The following is a 27,364-nucleotide window of genomic DNA, read 5'->3' on the forward strand; positions in this document are numbered from 1 at the left end:
GGGAACATATCTTTATGCCTATGACCTGGAGCCATATTTGTAGTGACCAAATGATTTGTGGGGGCACTCAGTCAAATGCCATCTTGTATTCATAGACACTTGGTATTCTGATGGAGTCGGTTATGTGTCAGGCTCGCTGTTCTTTCAAAGATAGGAATTTACTTGTGTATAAAAAGGAAAATCAGGGACTATGTTTTGTGAGTGGGATGTAACTGTGCGTCGCATTACCTGCCTGTGAGAGATAACACTGACTGATGGGCCGGATGATGTTTCCATATTTAACATCCACCTCTTTTGGATGTGCCTCAGTTTCATATATAGTTTGATATACATGGTATGATTGTTCCTGACTGGTGTTCGATCAGGCTGTTGCACATGGGGGAGTGAGTGAGTGAGTGAGTGAGTATGGTTTTACGCCGCTTTTAGCAATATTCCAGCAATATCACGGCGGGGGACACCAGAAATGGGCTTCACACATTGTACCCATGTCGGGAATCGAACCCAGGTATTCGGCGTGACGAGCGAACGCTTTAACCACTAGGCTACCCGACCGCCCCCTGCACATGGTGGAAATGATGCTCGGGTGTTTCCCCGGCAGGTGTCTGCCCTCCATGTAGTCAGTCTTACAGACCCTGATACAAATATATCAAATACAGCCCATGCAAGTCTATAATGTTTGGCAAGTCTAGATTTCTGCAGTATCTGAAAATGAAGAGTCTCTGGGCTCTTTTTTATTAATTTTTTTATTAAGATAATTTAACAACTATTTTTTTTCTGTACGATATGTTCATTTCAGAGACTAGATGTTAGTCTACCCTCCTTGGAAAAGATTTTTTAAAAATGTTTGGTATTTGTGAATCATAAATTTTGCATACACTTTGTTGGTTTAGGAGTTATGTAAAGCTTGGAATATTCATTAAGATGAATATGTACAATCATAAATGGATTCTATCGGCTGGACATTTCACCCAAATGGTGTTGATGGCCTTGTCACTGACAAGATGGCCTACTTTTTCGTTGCCTCCACTGATGTAGTTTCATCAGCAGAATAATGATAATAACAAAAACAATGATCAGGCAAGGCCAGTTTATTTATTTTTAACAAATATTCTTGGTTGCTATTCCAAGGTTAGAGGCAAAACAAAAGAAATATCAATGTTGATGTAGAGTTGAATAAGAATTAAGATAAAAAAAGCCCTCTTGAAATAAAAGTTAAAATAAATTAAAAGCAAAAACATAAAAAAAACATTTTAACTCTTTTAGAAATTTTATTACTGTTTGGGTATTGTTATTTGTAAGAAAATAAATTGGATGTGGTCTTAGTATGCAAGTAATGGCATATATACAGTGGGCATGGGGACCTCTTTCATGAACACACGCATGAATGGCACTACGAGCATATAGATATAAAAAAGTGTTTTCATCATGACAAAGGACTTTCAAGGCAAAAAATTTCCCAAGTTTACGACATGAATTACTACATTAAAAAGTGTTACTTTAATGGTAGGAGGATCCTATTTCCATGTCAACTGCTGTAAAGTGGTTCAGCTCCCTACCATCTGGAACAATGGGACGTACGCTGTATGACATTTATGTCTGTTCCTATTAAACAACACCAGAATGCTAATATGCATTACACACATGGCCGCTCTTGTTTCAGCTGGTGTGCTTGATGCGATGCATTGTGCAGTTCAGAGCGCAATCTCGGCCCACCAGAGCGTGAATGCATTAAGTATGTGCATGTTTGTTGTGGACTGGAGGGGAACATCCTGGACAGGAGAACCGGGTGGGGTGAAGTGGGGTTTAATGTCGTGTCAAAGATTGTTGCACTTATATGGCCACATGCATGCACACGTGTTTGTGGGTTAATGCTTGTTCTAGTCCGGACTGATGCTGGTTTTATAGTGCTAGCCCTCTGAGATGAGATACCATGCCACAGTTTTACATGAATACCCTACTCAGACACATACTGACTCCAAGCCGACCAGTGACCCTTAATGCCGAGCGCCAGGCAGGATAACAACAAGTACCAACCTTTAGCCACTTTAGGTATGAGGGGCCAGGGAATCGAACCACCAATCTCAAGACGTTGCTCTATCCACTAGGCCACGGAGGCCCATGAGAACCAGGAAACATGCATTCACCACCAGATATCTTCATGCGGGTGGAAAGATGGTTACAGTTACCACTATTACTCTAAATATGGACCTGTGAAGATCCGGGGTAGAATAGATCTTCAGCAACCCATGCTTGCCGTAAAAGGCGACTATGCTTGTCGTAAGTGGCGACTAATGGGATCAGGTGGTCAGGCTCGCTGACTTGGTTGATGCATGTCATCGATCAAAATGGCGTGGATCGATGCTCATGATTTCAATCACTGGATTGTCTGGTCCAGACACGATTATTTACAGACCACCGTCATATAGCTGGAATATTGCTGAGTGCGGCGTTAAACAACAAACTCACTCACTCACTCTAAATATGCCATGAAAAAATAAGTTGTCTGAGCACTTAACTGAATGATATTAACCATAAAAAATTATTTGTTTTTAGAAATTATTCGCCTCATATTTTATTAAAATAAATATGCACCGTTACTTGGTCAGTCAGGAAACCCTTGCTACTTGTAGTTAGAAGCTGCCTGGTGAACAGCTGATAACTTGGAGTGGTTCATCACTCATTTCCTGTTATATCATGTCATTATTGGGAAATTGAAACCACTTTAACATGTGGTTGTCAAGAGAATATATTTCATCCTCGAAAATAATTCAAAATGAATTTCAGATTTTAAGGCTATGCATTTTCAGACAGACCTAAAACAAAAGTGGGTAAAGACTATGTGAATTTTTTTTTTCCACCAAATGCAAACTTACAAAAAGATTATCCATACAATACATTAGCTGTCGGACCAACGACCAACTTTAATAAACTATGTCATGGCAACATATTCACATAAACATATTAAATTCTTTCAATTTTATATTTTTTACCCAATAAATCATAAACCGGAATTAAAAAAGTGTATGAACCAAGTTAAAGTCTGTGAATTGAAATTTTACTGTCTTACCAAAATTTACCTAAATGAATGTAATTTAACATGTCCTTGTAGTTCATGACTTTGTGGCATTCAGTTGGTGGTTGGAAGTGACTCAGTTTGGAATACATACAACAACTGAAAATATTACAAATATATTTCAAGTTGACTTTATCATGATTATCAAAATAAAGATGGTATTTAACATCAATCATGATGGTTATCAGTGCAATGTATGGAATGAATGAGATATTATGTTAAGATGGAAATATTTCAGACTCTCTTTGGATAATATCAACAAACTCTTGAAAAAATAACAAAAATATTTCAAGTTAATATTAACAGAATTATTACAGTATTAAACATTAATCAAGATTGTAGTAAGTGCAGTATATGGAATGAAGAGGATATTATACACAGTGTGATAATTTATAGGAGAAAAATAAAAACTGCTGAATGCATGATGAAAATATTTCAAGTTAATTTTAACAGAATAATAAACAGTATCTAACATTAATCAAGATCTGTCCACATATGGAATGAATTTTATTTATTTATTTATTTATTTATTGATTGATTTATTTATTTATTTATTTATTTATTTATTTATTTATTTATTTATTTATATGGAAAAAATAAAGATATTAAAAGATAAAATATACAAACAATATAACAACAATATTTCATTTTGATGTTATTAGAATAATTACGGTATTAATTATCAAGATTGTAATCAGAGCCCATGTTGTAAAGTAGAGCTGTGCTCAGCTGGGCATATTGCAGTTGCATGTAAGTTAAACAGCAACACAAGCTGTGGACATTAAACTGAACTGTCACATGTAGAGTGCAAGCAACAATATCTGAATGCCGTTGTCCCTTTTTTCTGCGACAATTCTTTTTTATTGACATTAATACTGCTGTACGTTGATTATGTCTGCCATAAATGTATTGAAAGTTTTTTTAATGCAACAAGAAGTGTGAATCGGCGAGGTATTTACTGCCTCCTTCTTTTAACAGTTTTCACAGCAACATATGGAGATTTGGTTGATACGATGAAGTTGAAAATGGGAGATTTATAGCAGTTATGATAAGTTCTACTTGTTTGGTGTGTACATGCAGTGCTGGTTATTCCCAGGTAATGCATTCAGCATGAGAGCATTCCACGGGCTGTATTTATGTAGGAATATTTAAGTGAGGTAAAATTGACAGTGACATATAGTGTCGTTTTTAGGGTAGTGACAAGAATGCTGTGGTGGATGATATGTTTGTTTTATTTTCCTGTGATAGATGATCTGCAAGAAAGGGTTGGAGTGAAAGTGTGTCTGAGAGGGAAGTATTGCAGTTATTTGCCGGTAATATTAGTGTTTATTTTACGTGTGTCGTTCTTACGTCTCACGGCCATATGTAACAAAGTATAGGGATGAGGCGATGATGGAACTCCACAAGATGCAGGGATGTTGTTCCCTGTCCTGCAGCAACCCTTCTGTCATCCTTCCACCGTCCCCTCCGTCCCCCAAACACTGGCTAGGAACATGCTGTGTAGGAGTTTTATAGTCTGAAAATTTAATCGAACTTGACACAAGCCTAATGCTCCAAGTCACAGAATGCATTAAATCCTGGCCCAAATGACTTGTTTTATTGAAGGCTTCAGCAACGGTTAGCCTGCATGAGAATGATGCAGATTGCTGTTTCTGTTGCAATATCAACGTGCAGTCGTCCTCCCCAGACCAAAACATGTCGTGCCTCCATTCCAAACACACTGCATTAATCTCTGTCATAAACATTTAGTTTCAAGCAGAGAAGACGAGGAATGGGGTTCGTTGTTGTTCATCATTTTCAAAGCATTCGGAACAAAAAAGTTATGATATATTGAATCGCAAATTAAAAATTGAGATAAATGCAGTCCGGAAATGTGGAAGAGTCTGGACTGTATCAAGATTGTGCATGGAGAGATGGTGTGTATGCTGGCGACGATCCGTGGTAACACAGACTGTAACGTCTGACTCACCATCATCCTCAACCCCACGCAACATCATTCTCATGTCGGGTACTTCGTGTACATGCTGCACTCAGTCTTTTGAAAGTCTTGTAGATATATTAGACACTTCAATTTTTACAATCAAATAATATGAGTTGATTTATCATTTTGATGTTCAGAGCTATTGTGGTATCTCTGTAGCAGACTGCTTTTGGTTTGATGTCAGTCTTGGCCACAGATTGTGAGTCAGGCATTCTGTAATTTGTCTCAGGGATGTTAATTGCAAAATTGGATCTGGCAATGAGCGATCATGTAGGATGATGGTTTTAGAAGATAACCCGAGTTCAGAACACTGACACCGTCTCTTCCTAATCCTCCCCTCCTCTTGACAAATCAGTGTCACACCAGCAAGTCTTCACTCCCCATTGTCACATCACACACACACAGTCTCACCTGCTTATTGTCACATCATACACAGATAGTCTCACCTACTTATTGTAACATCACACACAGATAGTCTCACCTACTTATTGTAACATCATACACACAGTCTCACCTACTTATTGTAACATCATACACAGACAGTCTCACCTACTTATTGTAACATCACACACAGATAGTCTCACCTACTTATTGTAACATCACACACAGATAGTCTCACCTACTTATTGTAACATCACACACAGATAGTCTCACCTACTTATTGTCATATCATACACAGACAGTCTCACCTACTTATTGTCATATCATACACAGATAGTCTCACCTACTTATTGTAACATCACACACAGACAGTCTCACCTACTTATTGTAACATCACACACAGATAGTCTCACCTACTTATTGTCATATCATACACACACAGTCTCACCTACTTATTGTCATATCATACACACACAGTCTCACCTTCTTATTGTAACATCACACACAGATAGTCTCACCTACTTATTGTCATATCATACACAGACAGTCTCACCTACTTACTGTCACATCATACACAGTCTCACCTACTTATTGTCATATCATACACACACAGTCTCACCTACTTATTGTCATATCATACACACACAGTCTCACCTACTTATTGTAACATCATACACACAGTCTCACCTACTTATTGTCATATCACACACAGACAGTCTCACCTACTTATTGTCACATCACACACACACAGTCTCACCTACTTATTGTCATATCATACACAGACAGTCTCACCTACTTATTGTCACATCATACACACACAGTCTCACCTACTTTTTGTCACATGACACACACACAGTCTCACCTACTTATTGTCATATCATACACAGACAGTCTCACCTACTTATTGTCACATCATACACACAGTCTCACCTACTTATTGTCACATCACACACAGATAGTCTCATCTACTTATTGTAACATCATACACACAGTCTCACCTACTTATTGTCACATCACACACATACAGTCTCACCTACTTATTGTCACATCACACAGTCTCACCTGCTTATTGTCACATCACACCCTGTCCCACCTGCTTATTGTCACATCATACACACACAGTCTCACCTACTTACTGGATACGATGACGTGCATCAACCAAGTCAGCGAGGCTGACCACCCAACCCCGTTGGTTGCTTCTTATGACAAGCATAGTCGCCTTTCATGGCAAGCGTGGGTTGCTGAGGACATATTCTCACCCGGATCTTCACAGGTCACTATGAATAGTGAATTGTCTGTCCAATAAGTGTGGCAGGTAATCATCGTCACTGTCAGAATATTGCTCCCACTGTCACGTGACATGACTGATGATCTTGTACCAGACTGGTGATAGATAGTCTTCAGGCAACATGCATTACTGATGTTGTCGACAGCTGACATAACAGCTGTCAATGACTTAATTGATGTTGTGGTAGTGGTCCCATTGATAACTAGTCTTTAGGAGATTGTCACATGACATAACTGACAATCTCATACAGGTCCCATTGATAACTAGTCTTTAGGAGAAGTGTATGATTGATGTTGTCATAACTGTCAATCCGACTGTCACGATGGAACTGACAATCTCATGCTGGTCCCATTGATAACAAGTCTTTAAGAGAAGTGTATAACTGTTGTTGTCATAACTGTCAATCCGACTGTCGCGATGGAACTGACAATCTCATACAGGTCCCATTGATAACTAGTCTTTAGGAGAAGTGTATAATTGTTGTTGTCATAACTGTCAATCCGACTGTCACGATGGAACTGACAATCTCATACAGGTCCCACTGATGACTAATCCTGAGGGGACATGCACCATTGATGGTGTCAAAGCTGTCACATCCAACTGTCACCTGACATAACTGACAATCTCATACAGGTCACAGTGATAACTGGTCTATGTCATGCTTGTCAGAGTGATAACTAGTTTTAACACATGCATCACTGATGTCGATAGCTGTCACACCTTAGACTAGTTTGTAAACAAGACCTATGTCTTCTCATCATGGCAGAATGGACCAAGCATTCTTCTTGTTAATATGAGCCAATTCAACTATCATCATCTATTCCAGGGCTACAAAAATCAAGGGGGAAAACAACTAATTTTCATCCGAAACTGGTTCCCACAGGAGATATGGCTTGGGTGATATTTACATTGCATCACAATGCTTTGCAGACCATTGTGACATCATTGGTTACCATGGATTTACAATCAAATGACATCACTAATGGCTCTGCTACTGAAGCTGTTAGCAGTACTTTTTATACTTAAGACACTGCTTATTACTGTCTAGAAACAGGGGGACGGGTGGCCCAGTCGTCTAAGGCCCTGCGATTCGTGGTGCAGAGTTGTGTCCCATGGGTGCGCCAGAAACCTATGATTGTGGGTTCGAATCCTGCTTCGCCCCAATTATGTTTCTAGGTTTGTCAGCACCATACCCGTGCTCGTGGGTTTCACCGAAGTGGTAAATGTCTGAGACCTGCATCACTTCGGGCTTTCCTCCCACATTAAGCTGACACACCGTGGTGATATAACTGGAATACTGTTAAAAGCGGCATTAAACCCATCTCACTCAATCACTCACTGTCTACAAACTGAAAAAGTTGGAAGAATGATATTGGATGATAAATAAAATCTCACCCTCGTGTCTTTTGATCTAAAAGATTTTCCACTTTTATCAACTTGTGTTGATATATTTGATATCAAAAGACACTCGGGTGAGATTCTCTATTTAATTTGGGTAAGTTAGCATACCAGTATCAATCATTATCTGAGAATGTATTGAAATAAGTCCAAGACTTTCACGGCATTCCTGTTATTGCTGCTGCATAAGTACGTATGTTTCCCCTTCCCAGACATTGTTTTTGCAATCGTTTGTATTAGTTTTTGCTTTGTTTAACCAAAGCAGCTGTGCTAAATTTCATGTGAGAGAATGCACATCAGATCCAAAAACATTTGAAATAAACATTCAACTTCAGCATGATAGATATATTTGTTGAAATACTCTGAATACTCTCATTCTTCAAATGTTTGTTAAAAAAACTGTCATCACTAAGAGCGCTTGAGTCTTGTTAAAACTACAAAACAGACAATGTACATTTCTGCAATGTTCTATTTTAGAAGAATGTCAAGACGAATCCTATTTGTTGTAAACAAAATTTGAGGCATTAGTCAAATATACCATAAGCTGTTGTGCCATATACACTGAGAAGCATCCTGCCGTGGTTGACACAGGAATATCGCTGGGCCAAAATACATGGATGGGGGTGGGATTTCACACGCAAATAAACATTTATTTTGGGAAGTGTTTGATTTAGGGTTGAGGCAGGCTGTTGTGTGAATGTAGGGGAAACAGGCAGGTGGAATCAAGGTAATTAATGTCAAGGCTTGTGTGAACAGTGTTTGGAGGTAGCACTGTTAGGACGTATCATATATAGGTAGCTCCATATTGACATGAGACATTGGAGGTAGCTCAATTAGAACACGAGACATTGAAGGTAGCTCCATATTGACATGAGACATTGGAGGTAGCTCCATATTGACATGAGACATTGGAGGTAGCTCCATATTGACATGAGACAATGGAGGTAGCTCCATTAGAACACAAGACATTGAAGGTAGCTCCATATGGACATGAGACATTGGAGGTAGCTCAATTAGAACATGAGGCATTGGAGGTAGCTCCATATTGACATGAGACATTGGAGGTAGCTCCATATTGACATCAGACATTGGAGGTAGCTCCATATTGACATGAGACATTGAAGGTAGCTCCATATTGACATCAGACATTGAAGGTAGCTCCATATTGACATGAAGCGTTATAGGTAGCTCCATATTGACATGAGACATTGAAGGTAGCTCCATATTGACATCAGACATTGAAGGTAGCTCCATATTGACATGAAGCGTTAGAGGTAGCTCCATATTGACATGAGATATTGGAGGTAGCTCCATATTGACATGAGACATTGAAGGTAGCTCCATATTGACATGAGACATAGGAGGTAGCTCCATATTGACATGAGACATTGAAGGTAGCTCCATATTAACATGAGACATAGGAGGTAGCTCCATATTGACATGAAGCGTTAGAGGTAGCTCCATATTGACATGAGATATTGGAGGTAGCTCCATTAGGACATGAAAGGGATAGGCAATACCCTCTTGTAATTAATAGCTGAAGAGATGCTTTCAGGGCCTTTGAAAGAATCAGAAACAATAACAGTGGGTAATGAAAGTTTCAAAGGAGGCACGATTCTGCCATTTTCCATGAAGCTTTACACACTGGAATTGAGCATTTGCAAATTAAATTGTGAGTAATTCTGACATGTCAGACTGACCGCTCTCAGGTCGACAGTGTACATTAAACATAGCATGTTGATGTGACATAGTCTGTGTACAGTTCTCACACTGGGGAGGAAGGGATGAGTTGTCTGTAAGTCTGTGTGTTTGTCTGTCATGGGGTCAGCGTGACATGCTGTGTGTGCTGAGTTGCCAGCTCCAAGACGGAAGGCCCGAACTTCGCGGCCAGGTCAGTGTCAGCCTGTCAAGTTGAAAGGGAATCCATGCACCAGTTAGACGTTCAAAATTATACAGATTCATTGAAAAAAAATAATTTAAGCTTTGTTGTTTCTTTAGGATATCCAGGTTCTTCTCTGTGTCTGATGTAATGTTGTTGATGAGACAAAGGAATGGATGAGACATTACTCTCCATGTCCATCTCCAGTTTAAGATAGCGCTGTTCGTTGGGTGTTGGTTGAGTAAAGGGGAGGGAGCTTTAGCATTAATTTTGTATTAAGTTTGCCCAAGTTCTGTTCTCCACTGTTTGAATACTGAAGTGACAAGGACAAGGCTGAACAATGGCTGATTGCAGTATTACACAACATTTTCTTACTGATTTTGCATCCCTTGGCACGCCAGAAACTTATCATCATGGGTTGAATCCAGGTTTATGTTTCTGGGTTTGTCAGTCACGTCTAAGATGTGCATCAATCTCGTGCTTTTCTCCCACATCCAGATGGCATGCCATGATGTAGCCGGAATTCTGTTTAAAACAGTGTCAAACCCAACTCACTCACTCACTCACTCACTGCTTAAGGTTGCAGTCATACAGAAAGTCATGATGTGATGCATATACTCCATCTGATCCACTGTAAGATGTCTGTCATGGCATGTCATGCTTGACCTGTGAAGATCCGGGGTAGAATAGGTCTTCAGCAACCCTTGCTTGTCGTAAGAGGCAACTAACGATATCGGGTGGTCAGACTCGCTGACTTGGTTCATGCATGTCATCATGTCCCAATTGCGTGGATGGTGCTCATGATGTCCATCACTGGATTTTTTTGTCCAGACTTGATTATTTACAGACCGCTGTCATATGGCTGGAATGTTGCTGAGTGGGGCGTTAAACAAACAACAAACCACCCCTCTTGTCTTCTATTTTAACCTCTCACCAATCATCACCTGTCACTCATTCAATGGCCTCCGCTCTCACCCACTATGACCTCCTCTCTTCCACATGACAGTGTCTTTAGCCCACCATTCCAGCAGCTATCACCCACATGCCTACCTCTAACCCCCACCATCAGCAGCTATCACCCACATGACCACCTCTAACCCCCACCGTCAGCAGCCATCACCTACATGACCACCTCTAACCCCCACCATCAGCAGCCATCACCCACATGACCACCCTCTAACTCCCACCATCAGCAGCCATCACCCACATGACCACCTCTAACCCCCACCATCAGCAGCCATCACCCACATGACCACCTCTAACCCCCACCATCAGCAGCCATCACCCACATGACCACCTCTAACCCCCACCATCAGCAGCCATCACCCACATGACCACCTCTAACCCCCACCATCAGCAGCCATCACCCACATGACCACCTCTAACCCCCACCATCAGCAGCCATCACCCACATGACCACCTCTAACCCCCACCATCAGCAGCCATCACCTACATGACCACCCTCTAACCCCCACCATCAGCAGCCATCACCCACATGACCACCCTCTAACTCCCACCATCAGCATCCATCACCCACATGACCACATCTAACCCCCATCAGCAGCCATCACCCACATGACCACCTCTAACCCCCACCATCAGCAGCCATCACCCACATGACCACCTCTAACCCCCACCATGAGCAGCCATCACCCCACAAGACCACCTCTAACCCCTCCCTTAACTTTGTGTGGTCCAGCGCCACCTGACACATGTGAAGATTACAGCCTGATCTTTGCTGCTTTTTGAAGAATGTAATATGCCACAGATGGCCTTGGTAAATAATACAAACTTGTTTGTCTGTTTAGCTATTTATAATCAGGATAAGGGTTAGATAGGCCTCCACTGGTGTCAGGGGATATATAAGTGAGGTAGATAGGTGTAAGATAAACTGGCAGATCAGGCAACAGGGTGACACCGAGGTGGAGATCTGTTTGTGGGAGGAGGATTGGTGTCATGGAAGAAACCTACTTTCTGAGGCTTGGTGTCAGATGTTACAGTCTACCTCGGATCATAGCAGATTTAGATGGCAGCCCAGACAACTGTACACCTCTACTTGGTCCGATTAAGACTGGGATTAACATAGCCCAATTGACTGACTCCTGCCACGGTTTCGTGCTGGTGTGCAGAGGCTGGAAGGTCTATGTGATAGGTCAGCAATAGACTTGCACAAGTCTCTAAGGCAATAATTATTAGTTTAAATCATAATTTTTGGTTATTTGAATAATAGTAACAAGTTGTTGCTATAAAAGACTGGAGTACTGTCCACATACCTTGACTTGCCTATTAGGAGGAAAGAATTATTGTTCCATATCCATAGACGTTTCTTCCAGTATAGCCTTGAAGCAAGGCTAGGTCTGCGGCTGCCGTGTGACAGCTCACACCTGGGGGAGGGGGGCATGACATCTACATGTCATACCCAGATTATGCACACTCACTGAGCCTGGATTACCCAGGGGTCAACACAGGGCCTGCACACCTGGATGATCGTGTTGACCAGGGATCTCGTAGTGTAATTAGGGGTCAGTGAATCACATGGAAGCAGGTAGACATACTCACGGGATCAGTGATTCTAAAGTTGGGTTGTATGTGGTATCAGTCACAATGATGTGAGGTGAAATGGGGTTTGACATCGCGTTCAAGATTGTTGCACTTATATTGTGACAGGCATGCATGCGTGAGGGCGTACTTATCTGGACTAATGTAAATTTTATATTGCTAGCCCACTGTGATACCCTGCCGCAGTTTCCCCCCTCCAACTTCCATGACCACCCCCTCTAACTCCCATGGCCTCCCCCTCTAACTTCCATGACCACCCCCTCTAACCTCATGGCCTCCCCCTCTAACTTCCATGACCACCCCCTCTAACCTCATGACCTGCCCCTCTAACCTCATGACCACCCCCTCTAACTCCCATGGCCTCCCCCTCTAACTCCCATGGCCTCCCCCCCTCTAACTTCCATGACCACCCCCTCTAACTCCATGGCCTCCCCCTCTAACTCCCATGGCCTCCCCCTCTAACTCCCATGGCCTCCCCCCTCTAACCTCATTGCCTACCCTTCTAACTTCCATGACCACCCCCTCTAACCCCATGACCCCCTTCTAACCCCATGGCCTCCTCCTCTAACTTCCATGACCACCCCCTCTAACTCCCATGGCCACCCCCTCTAACTCCCATGGCCTCCCCCTCTAACTTCCATGACCACCCCCTCTAACTCCCATGGCCTCCCCCTCTAACTCCCATGGCCTCCCCCCTCTAACCTCATGGCCTACCCTTCTAACCCCATGACCACCTCCTCTAACCCCATGACCACCCCCTCTAACCCCCAAGACCACACCTCTAACCCAAAGACCACCCCCTCTAACCTCCATGACCACCCCCTCTTACCTCATGACCACCCCCTCTAACCCCATGACCACCCTTCTAACCCAATGACCACCCTTCTAACCTCCATGACCACCCCCTCTATCCTCCATGACCACCCTTCTTACCTCCATGACCACCCTTCTAACCCTATGACCACCCCCTCTTTCCTCCATGACCATCTCCTCTATCCTCCATGACCACCCTTCTAACCCCATGACCACCTCCTCTAACCCCATGACCACTCCCTCTTTCCTCCATGACCACCCTTCTAACCCCATGACCACCCCCTCTTTCCTCCATGACCACCCCCTCTAACCCCATGACCACCCCCTCTTTCCTCCATGACCACCCCCTCTTTCCTCCATGACCACCTCTTCTTACCTCCATGACCACCCCCTCTAACCCCATGACCACCTCCTCTAACCTCCATGACCACCCCCTCTAACCCCCATGACCACCGCCTCTATCCTCCATGACCACCCTTCTAACCCCCATGACCACCCTTCTAACCCCATGACCACCCCCTCTATCCTCCATGACCACCCTTCTAACTCCATGACCACCCTTCTAACCCCATGACCACCTCCTCTTACCTCCATGACCACCCTTCTAACCCCATGACCACCCTTCTAACCCCATGACCACCGCCTCTATCCTCCATGATCACCCTTCTAACCCCATGACCACCCCCTCTATCCTCCATGACCACCCTTCTTACCTCCATGACCACCCTTCTAACCCCATGACCACCCCCTCTTTCCTCCATGACCACCGCCTCTATCCTCCATGACCACCCTTCTAACCCCATGACCACCTCCTCTAACCTCCATGACCACCCCCTCTTTCCTCCATGACCACCCCCTCTTTCCTCCATGACCACCTCTTCTTACCTCCATGACCACCCCCTCTAACCCCATGACACCTCCTCTAACCTCCATGACCACCCCCTCTAACCCCCATGACCACCGCCTCTATCCTCCATGACCACCCTTCTAACCTCCATGACCACCCTTCTAACCCCATGACCACCCCCTCTATCCTCCATGACCACCCTTCTAACTCCATGACCACCCTTCTAACCCCAAGACCACCCTTCTAACCTCCCTGACCACCGCCTCTATCCTCCATGACCACCCTTCTAACCTCCATGACCACCGCCTCTATCCTCCATGACCACCCTTCTGGCCCCATGACCACCCTTCTAACCCCATGACCACCTCCTCTTACCTCCATGACCACCCTTCTAACCCCATGACCACCGCCTCTATCCTCCATGATCACCCTTCTAACCCCATGACCACCCCCTCTAACCTCCATGACCACCCTTCTAACCCCATGACCACCGCCTCTATCCTCCATGATCACCCTTCTAACCCCATGACCACCCTTCTTACCTCCATGACCACCCTTCTAACCCCATGACCACCCCCTCTTTCCTCCATGACCACCGCCTCTATCCTCCATGACCACCCTTCTAACCCCATGACCACCTCCTCTAACCTCCATGACCACCCCCTCTTTCCTCCATGACCACCCTTCTCACCCCATGACCACCCCCTCTAACCCCATGACCACTGCCTCTAACCCCATGACCACCCCCTCTTTCCTCATGACCACCCCCTCTAACCCCATGACCACCCCCTCTTTCCTCCATGACCACCGCCTCTATCCTCCATGACCACCCTTCTAACCCCATGACCACCTCCTCTAACCCCATGACCACCCCCTCTATCCTCCATGACACCCTTCTAACCCCATGACCACCTCCTCTAACCCCATGACCACCCCCTCTTTCCTCCATGACCACCCTTCTAACCCCATGACCACCCCCTCTTTCCTCCATGACCACCCCCTCTAACCCCATGACCACCCCCTCTTTCCTCCATGACCACCCCCTCTTTCCTCCATGACCACCCCTTCTTACCTCCATGACCACCCCTCTAACCCCATGACCACCTCCTCTAACCTCCATGACCACCCCCTCTAACCCCCATGTCCACCGCCTCTATCCTCCATGACCACCCTTCTAACCTCCATGACCACCCTTCTAACCCCATGACCACCCCCTCTATCCTCCATGACCACCCTTCTTACCTCCATGACCACCCCCTCTAACCCCATGACCACCCCCTCTTTCCTCCATGACCACCGCCTCTATCCTCCATGACCACCCTTCTAACCCCATGACCACCTCCTCTAACCTCCATGACCACCCCCTCTAACCCCCATGACCACTGCCTCTATCCTCCATGACCACCCTTCTAACCTCCATGACCACCCTTCTTACCCCATGACCACCCCCTCTATCCTCCATGACCACCCTTCTAACTCCATGACCACCCTTCTAACCCCATGACCACCCTTCTAACCTCCATGACCACTGCCTCTATCCTCCATGACCACCCTTCTAACCTCCATGACCACCGCCTCTATCCTCCATGACCACCCTTCTAGCCCCATGACCACCCTTCTAACCCCATGACCACCTCCTCTTACCTCCATGACCACCCTTCTAACCCCATGACACCCTCTCTTTCCTCCATGACCACCCCCTCTAACCCCATGACCACCCTTCTAACCCCATGACCACCCTTCTAACCTCCATGACCACCCCCTCTAACCCCATGACCACCCTTCTAACCCCATGACCACCGCCTCTTTCCTCCATGACCACCCTTCTAACCCCATGACCACCCCCTCTTTCTTCCATGACCACCCCCTCTAACCCCATGACCACCTCCTCTTACCTCCATGACCACCCTTCTAACCCCATGACCACCTCCTCTTACCTCCATGACCACCCTTCTAACCCCATGACCACTGCCTCTATCCTCCATGACCACCCTTCTAACCCCATGACCACCTCCTCTAACCTCCATGACCACCCCCTCTAACCCCCATGTCCACCGCCTCTATCCTCCATGACCACCTTTCTAACCTCCATGACCATCCTTCTAACCCCATGACCACCCCCTCTATCCTCCATGACCACCCTTCTTACCTCCATGACCACCCCCTCTAACCCCATGACCACCCCCTCTTTCCTCCATGACCACCGCCTCTATCCTCCATGACCACCCTTCTAACCCCATGACCACCTCCTCTAACCTCCATGACCACCCCCTCTAACCCCCATGACCACTGCCTCTATCCTCCATGACCACCCTTCTAACCTCCATGACCACCCTTCTTACCCCATGACCACCCCCTCTATCCTCCATGACCACCCTTCTAACTCCATGACCACCCTTCTAACCCCATGACCACCCTTCTAACCTCCATGACCACTGCCTCTATCCTCCATGACCACCCTTCTAACCTCCATGACCACCGCCTCTATCCTCCATGACCACCCTTCTAGCCCCATGACCACCCTTCTAACCCCATGACCACCTCCTCTTACCTCCATGACCACCCTTCTAACCCCATGACACCCTCTCTTTCCTCCATGACCACCCCCTCTAACCCCATGACCACCCTTCTAACCCCATGACCACCCTTCTAACCTCCATGACCACCCCCTCTAACCCCATGACCACCCTTCTAACCCCATGACCACCGCCTCTTTCCTCCATGACCACCCTTCTAACCCCATGACCACCCCCTCTTTCTTCCATGACCACCCCCTCTAACCCCATGACCACCTCCTCTTACCTCCATGACCACCCTTCTAACCCCATGACCACCTCCTCTTACCTCCATGACCACCCTTCTAACCCCATGACCACTGCCTCTATCCTCCATGACCACCCTTCTAACCCCATGACCACCCCCTCTAACTCCCATGATCATTCCTCTTACCCCATGACCACCCCCTCTAACTCCCATGATCATTCCTCTTACCCCATGACCACCCCCTCTAACTCCCATGATCATTCCTCTTACCCCATGACCACCCCCTCTAACCTCCATGATCATCCCTCTGACCTCCATGACCACCCCCTCTAACCTCCATGACCACCCCCACTAACTTCTGTGACCACCCCTCTAACTCCCATGATCATCCCTCTAATCTCCATGACCACCCCCTCTAACTTCTATGACCACTCCTCTAACCTCCATGACCTGCCCCTCTAACTTCCATGACCACCCCTCTAACTCCCATGATCATCCCTCTAACCTCCATGACCACCCCCTCTAACTTCCATGACCACTCCTCTAACCTCCATGACCACCCCCTCTAACTTCCATGACCACTCCTCTCACCTCCATGACCACCACCTCTAACCTCCATGACCACTCCTCTAACCCCATGACCACCACCTCTAACCTCCTTGTCATGATATGGCTGAAATAATGTCGATGTGACGTTAAATATTAATTCACTCACTCTATCCTCCATGACCACCCCCTCTCATCCCTCTAATTTATATATGTTAATCAGGAATATAAACTTTCCTGGAAAAGCACGAACTTGTCCTTCCATAGGCATCAAGTGTCCTTGTTTAATCATTGTACGTGGAGTGTTGGATGCATACTGCAGTGCTTGAAACACACTGGCCCTCTGCTTGTCATGTCCTCACAGACTCTCAATACCAGTCTTTGATGAAATCCCAGCAACAATGACATAATCTACTCAATGCCTTTGATATTATTTGAAGGACTTTCTTTTTGAGTAAATTCTGTGTTGGGCAAAAATAGAAAAGTTTTTCATTTCTTGTTCAGTCGCATCAATTTCCACCTGTTTTTCAAACGGAATTTTATTTCAAGGCCAGGGCTGATTCTGTAAGAAAAAAAGAAACGCAACTTCTTTTGGGGCTGAGTAGACAAATTGTCACCACAAGACCACATCTGAACAGCCATGTTTAGTTTGACTGGCTCTAATGGATTAACAGCAACAGGGCACCATAAAAATGAAGGAATCGAGGATGACAGGATAACCTGACTTCTGATGTGACCATTATGAAGTAAAACTTGCTTCCATTATGATCTCAACAAAGCATTTGCTGCCAGGAATGACTGACAGGGGCAAAGGGATGGAGCCCATTGATTGAGTGCTTCCCCTGCTGTATGAATGCCCCTTTCACTTTGGGAGGAAAAAATACAAATATTCTTGCAATTTTGTATGTTCTTGATTTGCAAGCATCAGAATTTGTTTGATATGGCTAGAATGGAGGATGTAAATAAAGCACTGGTTAAATATAGTGTTGTCAGTGGAGGGAGGGAGAGGTGTTTGGTCAGGCTTTACCTGGAATCTCGTGGCAGGTACTTGTTTTTGTGGGCAAATTACACACTTCCCGGCAGTTATTTCATGAATGTGTGACAAGCTAGCAGGGGAGAAGGGCGTGGGGTCTGATTGTCACGATTACAACACTATATCAACTTATCTGTCGAAATTCAATTAGCATCGGTTGTGTGATTGTTTGTACATTTAATGTTGATTTGCTGTGTCACTTGTAGTCCGTGGGCTGTTACGTCATGTACTGCATCCTGTTATTGTCCCTCTGTCCACAGATCGACCTTGTGCCCCGTGCTTTGTGGACAATGATGAAGACATGTTCACAAATACTGGGGACGTTTTATTTGCTGATCTGACGTGATTTTTGGTGTTTCTTTTTTAGGCGGGGACTGCTGGCTGTTTACCTTACAAACTTGGTGAGTTGCTGGCCCAGTGGTGGCCTCGCTGCGCGTCTGCTTCAAGCACAGTTTGGAGCCACATGCAAAACACAGCACATGACTGCAAAATTCAACATGGCTGCCTCTGTTCGGTTTCAGCAGGCCACAATATTTGCTTTGACCCCTGCCCATTTGAGCCAACATTTGGCAGTGAGGCTACTGACCTCTCCCAAACCCATCTAAACAAAGCTCCCAGTTTCTCTCAAATAATTGCTTCAAACTGGCAGCCTGTAGAAAATTGCCTAACATTTGTCAGCTTGTTATTTATAGAGTTTTCTCTATTTGTCCACAATCAATCTGACATCTATTTCCTCTCTTGGTGTGGGAATGTGGAACAATTTGAAAATCCTTTTGCTTTTGCTTTACTGCTCACAGTTAGATGGAATGATGTAGTGTGGTTTGTGTCCGGAGATCTTCCCATGTGGCTGGAACCTGTGTCCTGCTGTCTTGCTTTGTCCCGCTGTGACTTGCTGTGACTTGCTGTGACTTGCTGTGCCTTGCTGTGTCCCACTGTGCCTTGCTGTGCCTTGCTGTGCCCACTGTGCCTTGCTGTGCCCACTGTGCCTTGCTGTGCCTTGCTGTGTCCCGCTGTAACTGCTGTCTTGTGCCTTGCTGTTCCTTGCTGTATCCCACTGTGCCTTGCTGTGCCTCGTTGTGTCCCGCTGTACCTGCTGTCTTGTGCCTTGCTGTGTCCCGTTGTCACTTGCTGTGCCTGCTGTGCCTTGCTGTGCCTGCTGGTTCCCGCTGTACCTGCTGTCTTGTGCCTTGCTGTGCCTTGCTGTGCCTTGCTGTGCCTGCTGGTTCCCGCTGTACCTGCTGTCTTGTGCCTTGCTGTCACTTGCTGTGCCTGCTGTGTCTTGCCGAAGTCCCACACATCTCTGTAACACTCCTGCCACCACCTCACAGCCATGTTTAACACACTAATGCTAATGTCCCTACAACTGCTCCATATCACTGAGTCTCACACCCAGACTAACATTGAGCCTCTGTGACAAAAAGAAATACACCACATGAAATTTAGGGGTGTCGACACTGTTGAGGTCACCCCAGTAGTGTAGACTTGCTGACATGTAGACTTGATCTGGGGTCCTTCTGAAACCACCAACATAACTTAAGAAGTAACTTGTATAACAGTTTTAGGACCATCAGCCCTATACAGATATTATTAACACTGTGATGTAGACTTGCTGACATGTAGACTTGATTTGGGTTTCTTTCTTGCATTCCAAAATTATAAATAACACTGATTATTAATATGTGTTGGTTATTACTGGCAAATGTTGAAAATATATAAATATCCTATTAAAATTAAAGCATCTTAGTGTTGACATTTGAAATGTCTTAATTGAAATGTCCTTGGACGGGGAAGTTGGGTAGCCTAGTGGTTAAAGTATTCACTTGTCAAGCCGATGGTGTGGGTTTGATTCTGACTTGGGTACAAAGTGTGAAGCTCATTTCTGGCGTCCCCCGCCATGATATTGCAGGAACCTCACTCACTAACTAAAACCACACTCACTATTCACTGATGACCTTGGCTACCTCCTGGTGAAGGTCACGAACAACACAGTCCCAAGCATGTAGATTGCAGTATTAACTTGTTGGCATTGATTCTCATTTTGTGTTTAGAATCATTTATCTCTTAAAATGTCTAGATCTGAGAAAGTTTTATTTTGAATTACTGAAAGTAAGCCACAGTTTTATTTATTTCTTGGTCTACAGGATTTATTTCATTAGTAGATCTGAAAAAAAGTACAAAAGGTTTTGGTGCCAAACTGAAAATACCTTTCTTTAGGAAATCTTTTTAAAAAATGTCAGTGATTGGTGAAGTTTGGTGAGGTTTTATTTGAAATATTGTTTCAACAAAAGAGCACATCTCACTGAAAGGAATTTAGGAGTTGTCAGATTTTTTTCTTACAAATATATTTTGGTCAACTGCCAATGTGACACAATAAATGACCTTATCTCATATCAGTTTTTGTACAGGTCAGTAAGGGCACTCGGGGTTTATGTAGTCAGATTGTGACAATATATGAATCCATTATTATTAAATTTACTATCATAATAACGAAATTTGAGTTTTGAACAAAATAACATGTGGCAGTATAGACATTTGATTAGGGAAGAGACGTCCATGAACTCACATCCTTATGTGTATCACTTCTAAATGCCATTCAAAGACAAAGTTGAGGCAATTTATGGATAACAACTTCTTTATTTACTGTAAAGGCGACGTTTTGGTATAGATCCATATACCGTTGTCAAGCAAGCAATGTCAGCCTTGCTTGACAACGGTATAAGGATCTATACCAAAACGTCGCCTTTACAGTAAATAAAGAAGTTGTTATCCATAAATTGTGTCTAATTTGTCATCTGTCAACTTTTAAGTGATGCCTATCAAACAATTAAGCCTTTCAAAGACTAAGGTTTGATTTCAAAAACTTTTTTCTGTCCTCAAAACATTTTTTAAAAAGAGGGCAAAGAAACATGCTTTTTGATTCCTCCAACTGTTTTTCAACAAATCTTTTACTGCAGTACTAGCAGATCAAAACAAGTCTCAGATGAAGTAACTGTTTCTACTGTTTCACAGTAACAACTGTGTGTGGTAGGAATCTGATCAGGTTCAGTCAGGTCGCATTGCAGCCACTGAGGGGGTAATTCAGAAGACACGGGAGATGTGAGGAGGGTGGTTACTGGTCGATGGTACCAGTGCCACAACCACAACACAGTGCTCTTCTTCCTCCTAGTACACTGCAACACCGCCCTCTTCTCCACCCAGTACAACACCGCCCTCTTCTCCACCCAGTACACTGCAACACCGCCCTCTTCTCCACCCAGTACACTACAACACCGCCCTCTTCTCCACCCAGTACACTGCAACACCGCCCTCTTCTCCACCCAGTACACTACAGCACCGCCCTCTTCTCCACCCATTACAACACCGCCCTCTTCTCCACGCAGTACACTGCAACACCGCCCTCTTCTCCACCCTTTACAACACCGCCCTCTTCTCCACCCAGTACACTGCAACACCACCCTCTTCTCCACCCAGTACAACACCGCCCACTTCTTCACCCAGTACACTGCAACACCGCCCTCTTCTCCACCCATTACAACACCGCCATCTTCTCCACCCAGTACACTGCAACACCACCCTCTTCTCCACCCAGTACAACACCGCCCACTTCTTCACCCAGTACACTGCAACACCGCCCACTTCTCCACCCTGTACACTTCAACACCGCCCACTTCCCCACGCAGTACACTACAACACTACCCTCTTCTCCAACCAGTACAACACTGCCCTCTTCTCCACCCAGTACACTGCAACACTGCCCTCTTCTCCACCCAGTACAACACCGCCCACTTCCCCACGCAGTACACTACAACACTACCCTCTTCTCCACCCAGTACAACACCGCCCACTTCCCCACGCAGTACACTACAACACCGCCCTCTTCTCCACCCAGTACACTGCAACATTGCCCTCTTCTCCACCCAGTGTACTGCAACACTGCCCTCTTCTCCACCCAGTACGCTGCAACACCGCCCTCTTCCCCACCCAGTACAACACCGCCCTCTTCTCCACCCAGTACAACACCGCCCTCTTCTCCACCCAGTACACTACAACACTGCCCTCTTCTCCACCCAGTACACTGCAACATTGCCCTCTTCTCCACCCAGTGTACTGCAACACTGCCCTCTTCTCCACCCAGTACACTGCAACACTGCCCTCTTCTCCACCCAGTACACTGCAACATTGCCCTCTTCTCCACCCAGTGTACTACAACACCGCCCTCTTCTCCACCCAGTACACTGCAACACTGCCCTCTTCTCCACCCAGTACACTACAACACTGCCCTCTTCTCCACCCAGTACACTGCAACATTGCCCTCTTCTCCACCCAGTGTACTACAACACTGCCCTCTTCTCCACCCAGTACACTACAACACCGCCCTCTTCTCCACCCAGTACACTACAACACCGCCCTCTTCTCCACCCAGTACACTGCAACATTGCCCTCTTCCCCACCCAGTACAACACCGCCCTCTTCTCCACCCAGTACACTGCAACACTGCCCTCTTCTCCACCCAGTACACTACAACACTGCCCTCTTCTCCACCCAGTACACTGCAACATTGCCCTCTTCTCCACCCAGTGTACTACAACACTGCCCTCTTCTCCACCCAGTACACTGCAACATTGCCCTCTTCTCCACCCAGTGTACTGCAACACTGCCCTCTTCTCCACCCAGTACGCTGCAACACCGCCCTCTTCCCCACCCAGTACAACACCGCCCTCTTCTCCACCCAGTACACTGCAACATTGCCCTCTTCTCCACCCAGTACACTACAACACTGCCCTCTTCTCCACCCAGTACACTGCAACATTGCCCTCTTCTCCACCCAGTGTACTACAACACCGCCCTCTTCTCCACCCAGTACACTGCAACATTGCCCTCTTCTCCACCCAGTGTACTGCAACACTGCCCTCTTCTCCACCCAGTACGCTGCAACACCGCCCTCTTCCCCACCCAGTACAACACCGCCCTCTTCTCCACCCAGTACACTGCAACATTGCCCTCTTCTCCACCCAGTACACTACAACACTGCCCTCTTCTCCACCCAGTACACTACAACACTGCCCTCTTCTCCACCCAGTGTACTGCAACACTGCCCTCTTCTCCACCCAGTACGCTGCAACACCGCCCTCTTCCCCACCCAGTACAACACCGCCCTCTTCTCCACCCAGTACACTGCAACATTGCCCTCTTCTCCACCCAGTACACTACAACACTGCCCTCTTCTCCACCCAGTACACTGCAACATTGCCCTCTTCTCCACCCAGTGTACTGCAACACTGCCCTCTTCTCCACCCAGTACGCTGCAACACCGCCCTCTTCCCCACCCAGTTCAACACCGCCCTCTTCTCCACCCAGTACACTGCAACATTGCCCTCTTCTCCACCCAGTACACTACAACACTGCCCTCTTCTCCACCCAGTACACTACAACACTGCCCTCTTCTCCACCCAGTACACTACAACACCGCCCACTTCTCCACCCCAGTACACTGCAACACCACACTCTTCTCCACCCAGTGCAACATCATGCTCTTTTCCCCCCTCCCAGTACAATGCTGCACTCAAGTTCTTCCCCCTTACCCCAATACCACAACACCACCCATGTTTTTCTACTCCCAAAACCACAATTCCTCACCACCCCCCTCAAACACTGCGCTCTTCTATCCCCCCAATACAACACTGCGCTCTTCTCCCCCCAATTACCACAACTCCACACTTTTCTCCCCCAAGGGATGGCAGCTACAGTCCTCCACATACCGCACCTTGTCGTGCTGTTGTGCTGATACTCTCCCCTATAAAATTTAATTAGAATGAGACGAAACTAAAATCATTGCTTTAATGATGGGTTATTGATAAAATAAAAAAAAGTAGCTAATCTTCCTCCTCGTAAATCTGTCAAGTGAGCTGCAAATTATGTGGGAGTCATGATTTTCTCTTGTTACCGTGGGTACGGGAAGGGTTCGGGAAGGGTAATATTTCTGTGTGCTGATTGTTTCATGCAGGATTTAATTACATAAGATTGTAGGCTAAAGTAGCGTATTTAGGCTACGTCTTCATTGGGCATGTTCCATGCTGTTTGCCTTAGGTCCTGGGGCTATTCAGGTGGGGTAGGTTTAGTTCAGGTGGGGTAGGTTTAGATCAGGTGGGGTAGGTTTAGTTCAGGTGGGGTAGGTTTAGATCAGGTGGTGTAGGTTTAGATCAGGTGGGGTAGGTTTAGTTCAGGTGGGGTACATTGGTATGGGCAGAAGAGGTAGGGTAGGTTTAGTTCAGGTGGGGTAGGTTTAGATCAGGTGGTGTAGGTTTAGATCAGGTGGGGTAGGTTTAGTTCAGGTGGGGTACATTGGTATGGGCAGAAGAGGTAGGGTAGGTTTAGTTCAGGTGGGGTAGGTTTAGATCAGGTGGTGTAGGTTTAGATCAGGTGGGGTAGGTTTAGTTCAGGTGGGGTAGGATTAGTTCAGGTGGGGTAGGTTTAGATCAGGTGGGTAGGATTAGTTCAGGTGGGGTAGGATTAGATCAGGTGGGGTAGGTTTAGTTTAGGTGGGGTAAGATTAGTTCAGGTGGGGTAGGTTTAGTTCAAGTGGGATAGGTTTAGATCAGGTTGGGTAGGTTTAGTTCAGGTGGGGTAGGTTTAGTTCAGGTGGGGTAGGTTTAGTTCAAGTGGGATAGGTTTAGATCAGGTGGGGTAGGTTTAGTTCAGGTGGGGTAGGTTTAGTTCATGTGGGGTAGGTTTAGTTCATGTGGGGTAGGTTTAGTTCAGGTGGGGTAGGTTTAGTTCAGGTGGGATAGGTTCAGTTCAGGTGGGGTAGGTTTAGTACAGGTGGGGTAGGTTTAGTTCAGATGGGTATGGACAATAGAGGTGGGGTATATTTAGGGAGGGTTTAGTTCAGTTTGGGTAGGTTTAGTTCATTTTGGGAAGGTTTAGTTTGGTTGGGGTAGGTTTAGTTCATTTTCGGTAGGTTTAATTTTGGTGGGTAGGTTTAGTTCATTTTGGGAAGGTTTAGTTTGGGTAGGGTAGGTTTAGTTTGGGTGGGTAGGTTTAGTTCATTTTAGGAAGGTTTAGTTTGGGTTGGGTAGGTTTAGATCAGTTTGGGTTTGGTAGGTTTAGTTTGAATGGGGTAGGTTTAGTTGGGGTGGGGTGGGGTGGCTTTAGTTGGGGTGGGGTAGGTTTAGTTGTGGGTATGGGCAGTAGAGGTGGGTGGAGTTTCAAAATATTTAGAACCGGTACAATCAGTCACTTTAAACATGTTTCATAAAATGAGTCTGCCATCTGTATTTGATAGACTTGTCATTATTATGTCTGTTGCTATTTATACTGCACTGATTACACAAGCCATTCAAACCTGAAGGAGCCATTACTTGAAGAATGTGCAGTTTTTGCACCTCACTCATCTGAATGGGAGATGTGACATGTATATCCTGCAGGGAAAACCTGCTGACACATGGAGGATGTAGATAAAGCTGTCAGTATGTATAATACCCAAACACAGTGGCCAGGTGGGGGAACTCACATTAACAACACGGCCAGCTGAGATGAACCCTCATAAGTGAGGGTTTATGGCAAGGTGAGCTGCCTGCAAGCCTACAGCTGGAGACTGGTCCTAGGGGCTGTCATGTAATTCACTGATCAAGAAGCAAGCTTGTGTGTTTCCTTGTGCGTACACTTATTATCACATATCAGATTTGAAAACAAAGACAAAGTGGTTTGTGATGAAAGATAATGTAATGCATTTTGAAAATTCTGAAATAAACAAGGTGTTGCTTTCAGACCTGAAACACATGCTAGCAGCTGTGAAATTGACGTTGAGCTTTTGGTGGAAAAATGAGGTCGCAAGGCTAAGATATATACTTTTGAAATGGTGTTCATACAAACATTTCTTCATCATGTTAGTGAGCAATGCACATTTACCTGATCTGGGAACACACCTGAGCACAGGTAGATCAGAAACAGACAGGTGAGCCTGGTACTGTAATAGACATGATGCAATCAATTATTGCTGTAATTAGAATATTCCAATGTATAAAAAAGCTTGCAATTTGCTCTCATTCAGTTTATTCAGTTTCATATTTTTGAAATCTGATTCAAGTTAGTCCTAGATATTATGTTTTTAAACTTTTATCAAGAAAATCCAGATGAATTTCAATGTACAATTGGGGGCACGGGTGGCCCAGTCGTCTAAGGCGCCGCGATTAGCTGTGCAGAGTTGCGTCCCTTGGGCACGCCAGAAACCTATGATTGTGGGTTCGAATCCCGGTTCGCCCCAATTATGTTTCTAGGTTGGTCAGCACCATACCCGTGCTCGTGGGTTTCACCGAAGTGGTAAACGTCTGAGACCTGCATCACTTCGGGCTTTCCTCCCACATTAAGCTGACACGCCGTGATATAACTGGAATACTGTTAAAAGCGGCGTTAAACACAACTCACTCACTCAATGTACAATTGTTTCATTAGAATTGCAAAATCGTCAGGATTATCACTGGAACATAAGGTTCGTGAAGTTTGTAACCATACAAAGCTAATACTATACTAAATATGTGATGAATATCACTCTAAATCTCTAAAGGAATCCTCATACTTCATTCCTTTAAGAGAGTCCCAAGAAAGGGTCATAAATGTAGTTGTCTTAAGCTCAAGGTTCGGACATAATTATTTCAGCCTGAAAGTGCATGGGTGTATGTTCTGATGTTCGGGTCTTTGAGAAAATAGTGCTTTTGTTTCGCAAGTATTTGCTTGCTCTTTGTCATGAAACATGGTTCAGAGAAGTGCATATATATTGAACATTTTTAATGTACATGTGACTCAA

The 27,364-nt window shown here is 45.3% G+C and overlaps 1 protein-coding gene across 6 annotated transcripts in view; it reads left to right on the forward strand.

Annotated features, from left to right (window-relative positions):
- LOC124147658 (transmembrane protein 135-like) overlaps positions 1-27,364 on the forward strand; it is a 219,053-nt gene that overhangs the window by 17,623 nt on the left and 174,066 nt on the right. For all 6 annotated transcript variants that reach the window (XR_007217921.1, XR_007217920.1, XR_007217919.1 and 3 more), the window contains one exon: positions 18,929-18,962. Coding sequence is in view for 3 of the 6 variants with exons in the window: in XM_046518346.2 (XP_046374302.2) it covers positions 18,929-18,962 (34 nt within the window). In the remaining 3 variants the exon portion in view is untranslated. The remainder of the gene's footprint in view (positions 1-18,928; positions 18,963-27,364) is intronic.

The sequence above is a fragment of the Haliotis rufescens genome, unplaced genomic scaffold (assembly GCF_023055435.1).
Source record: "Haliotis rufescens isolate VD_foot unplaced genomic scaffold, xgHalRufe1.0.p SCAF_32, whole genome shotgun sequence".
NCBI classification, from domain to species: domain Eukaryota; kingdom Metazoa; phylum Mollusca; class Gastropoda; order Lepetellida; family Haliotidae; genus Haliotis; species Haliotis rufescens.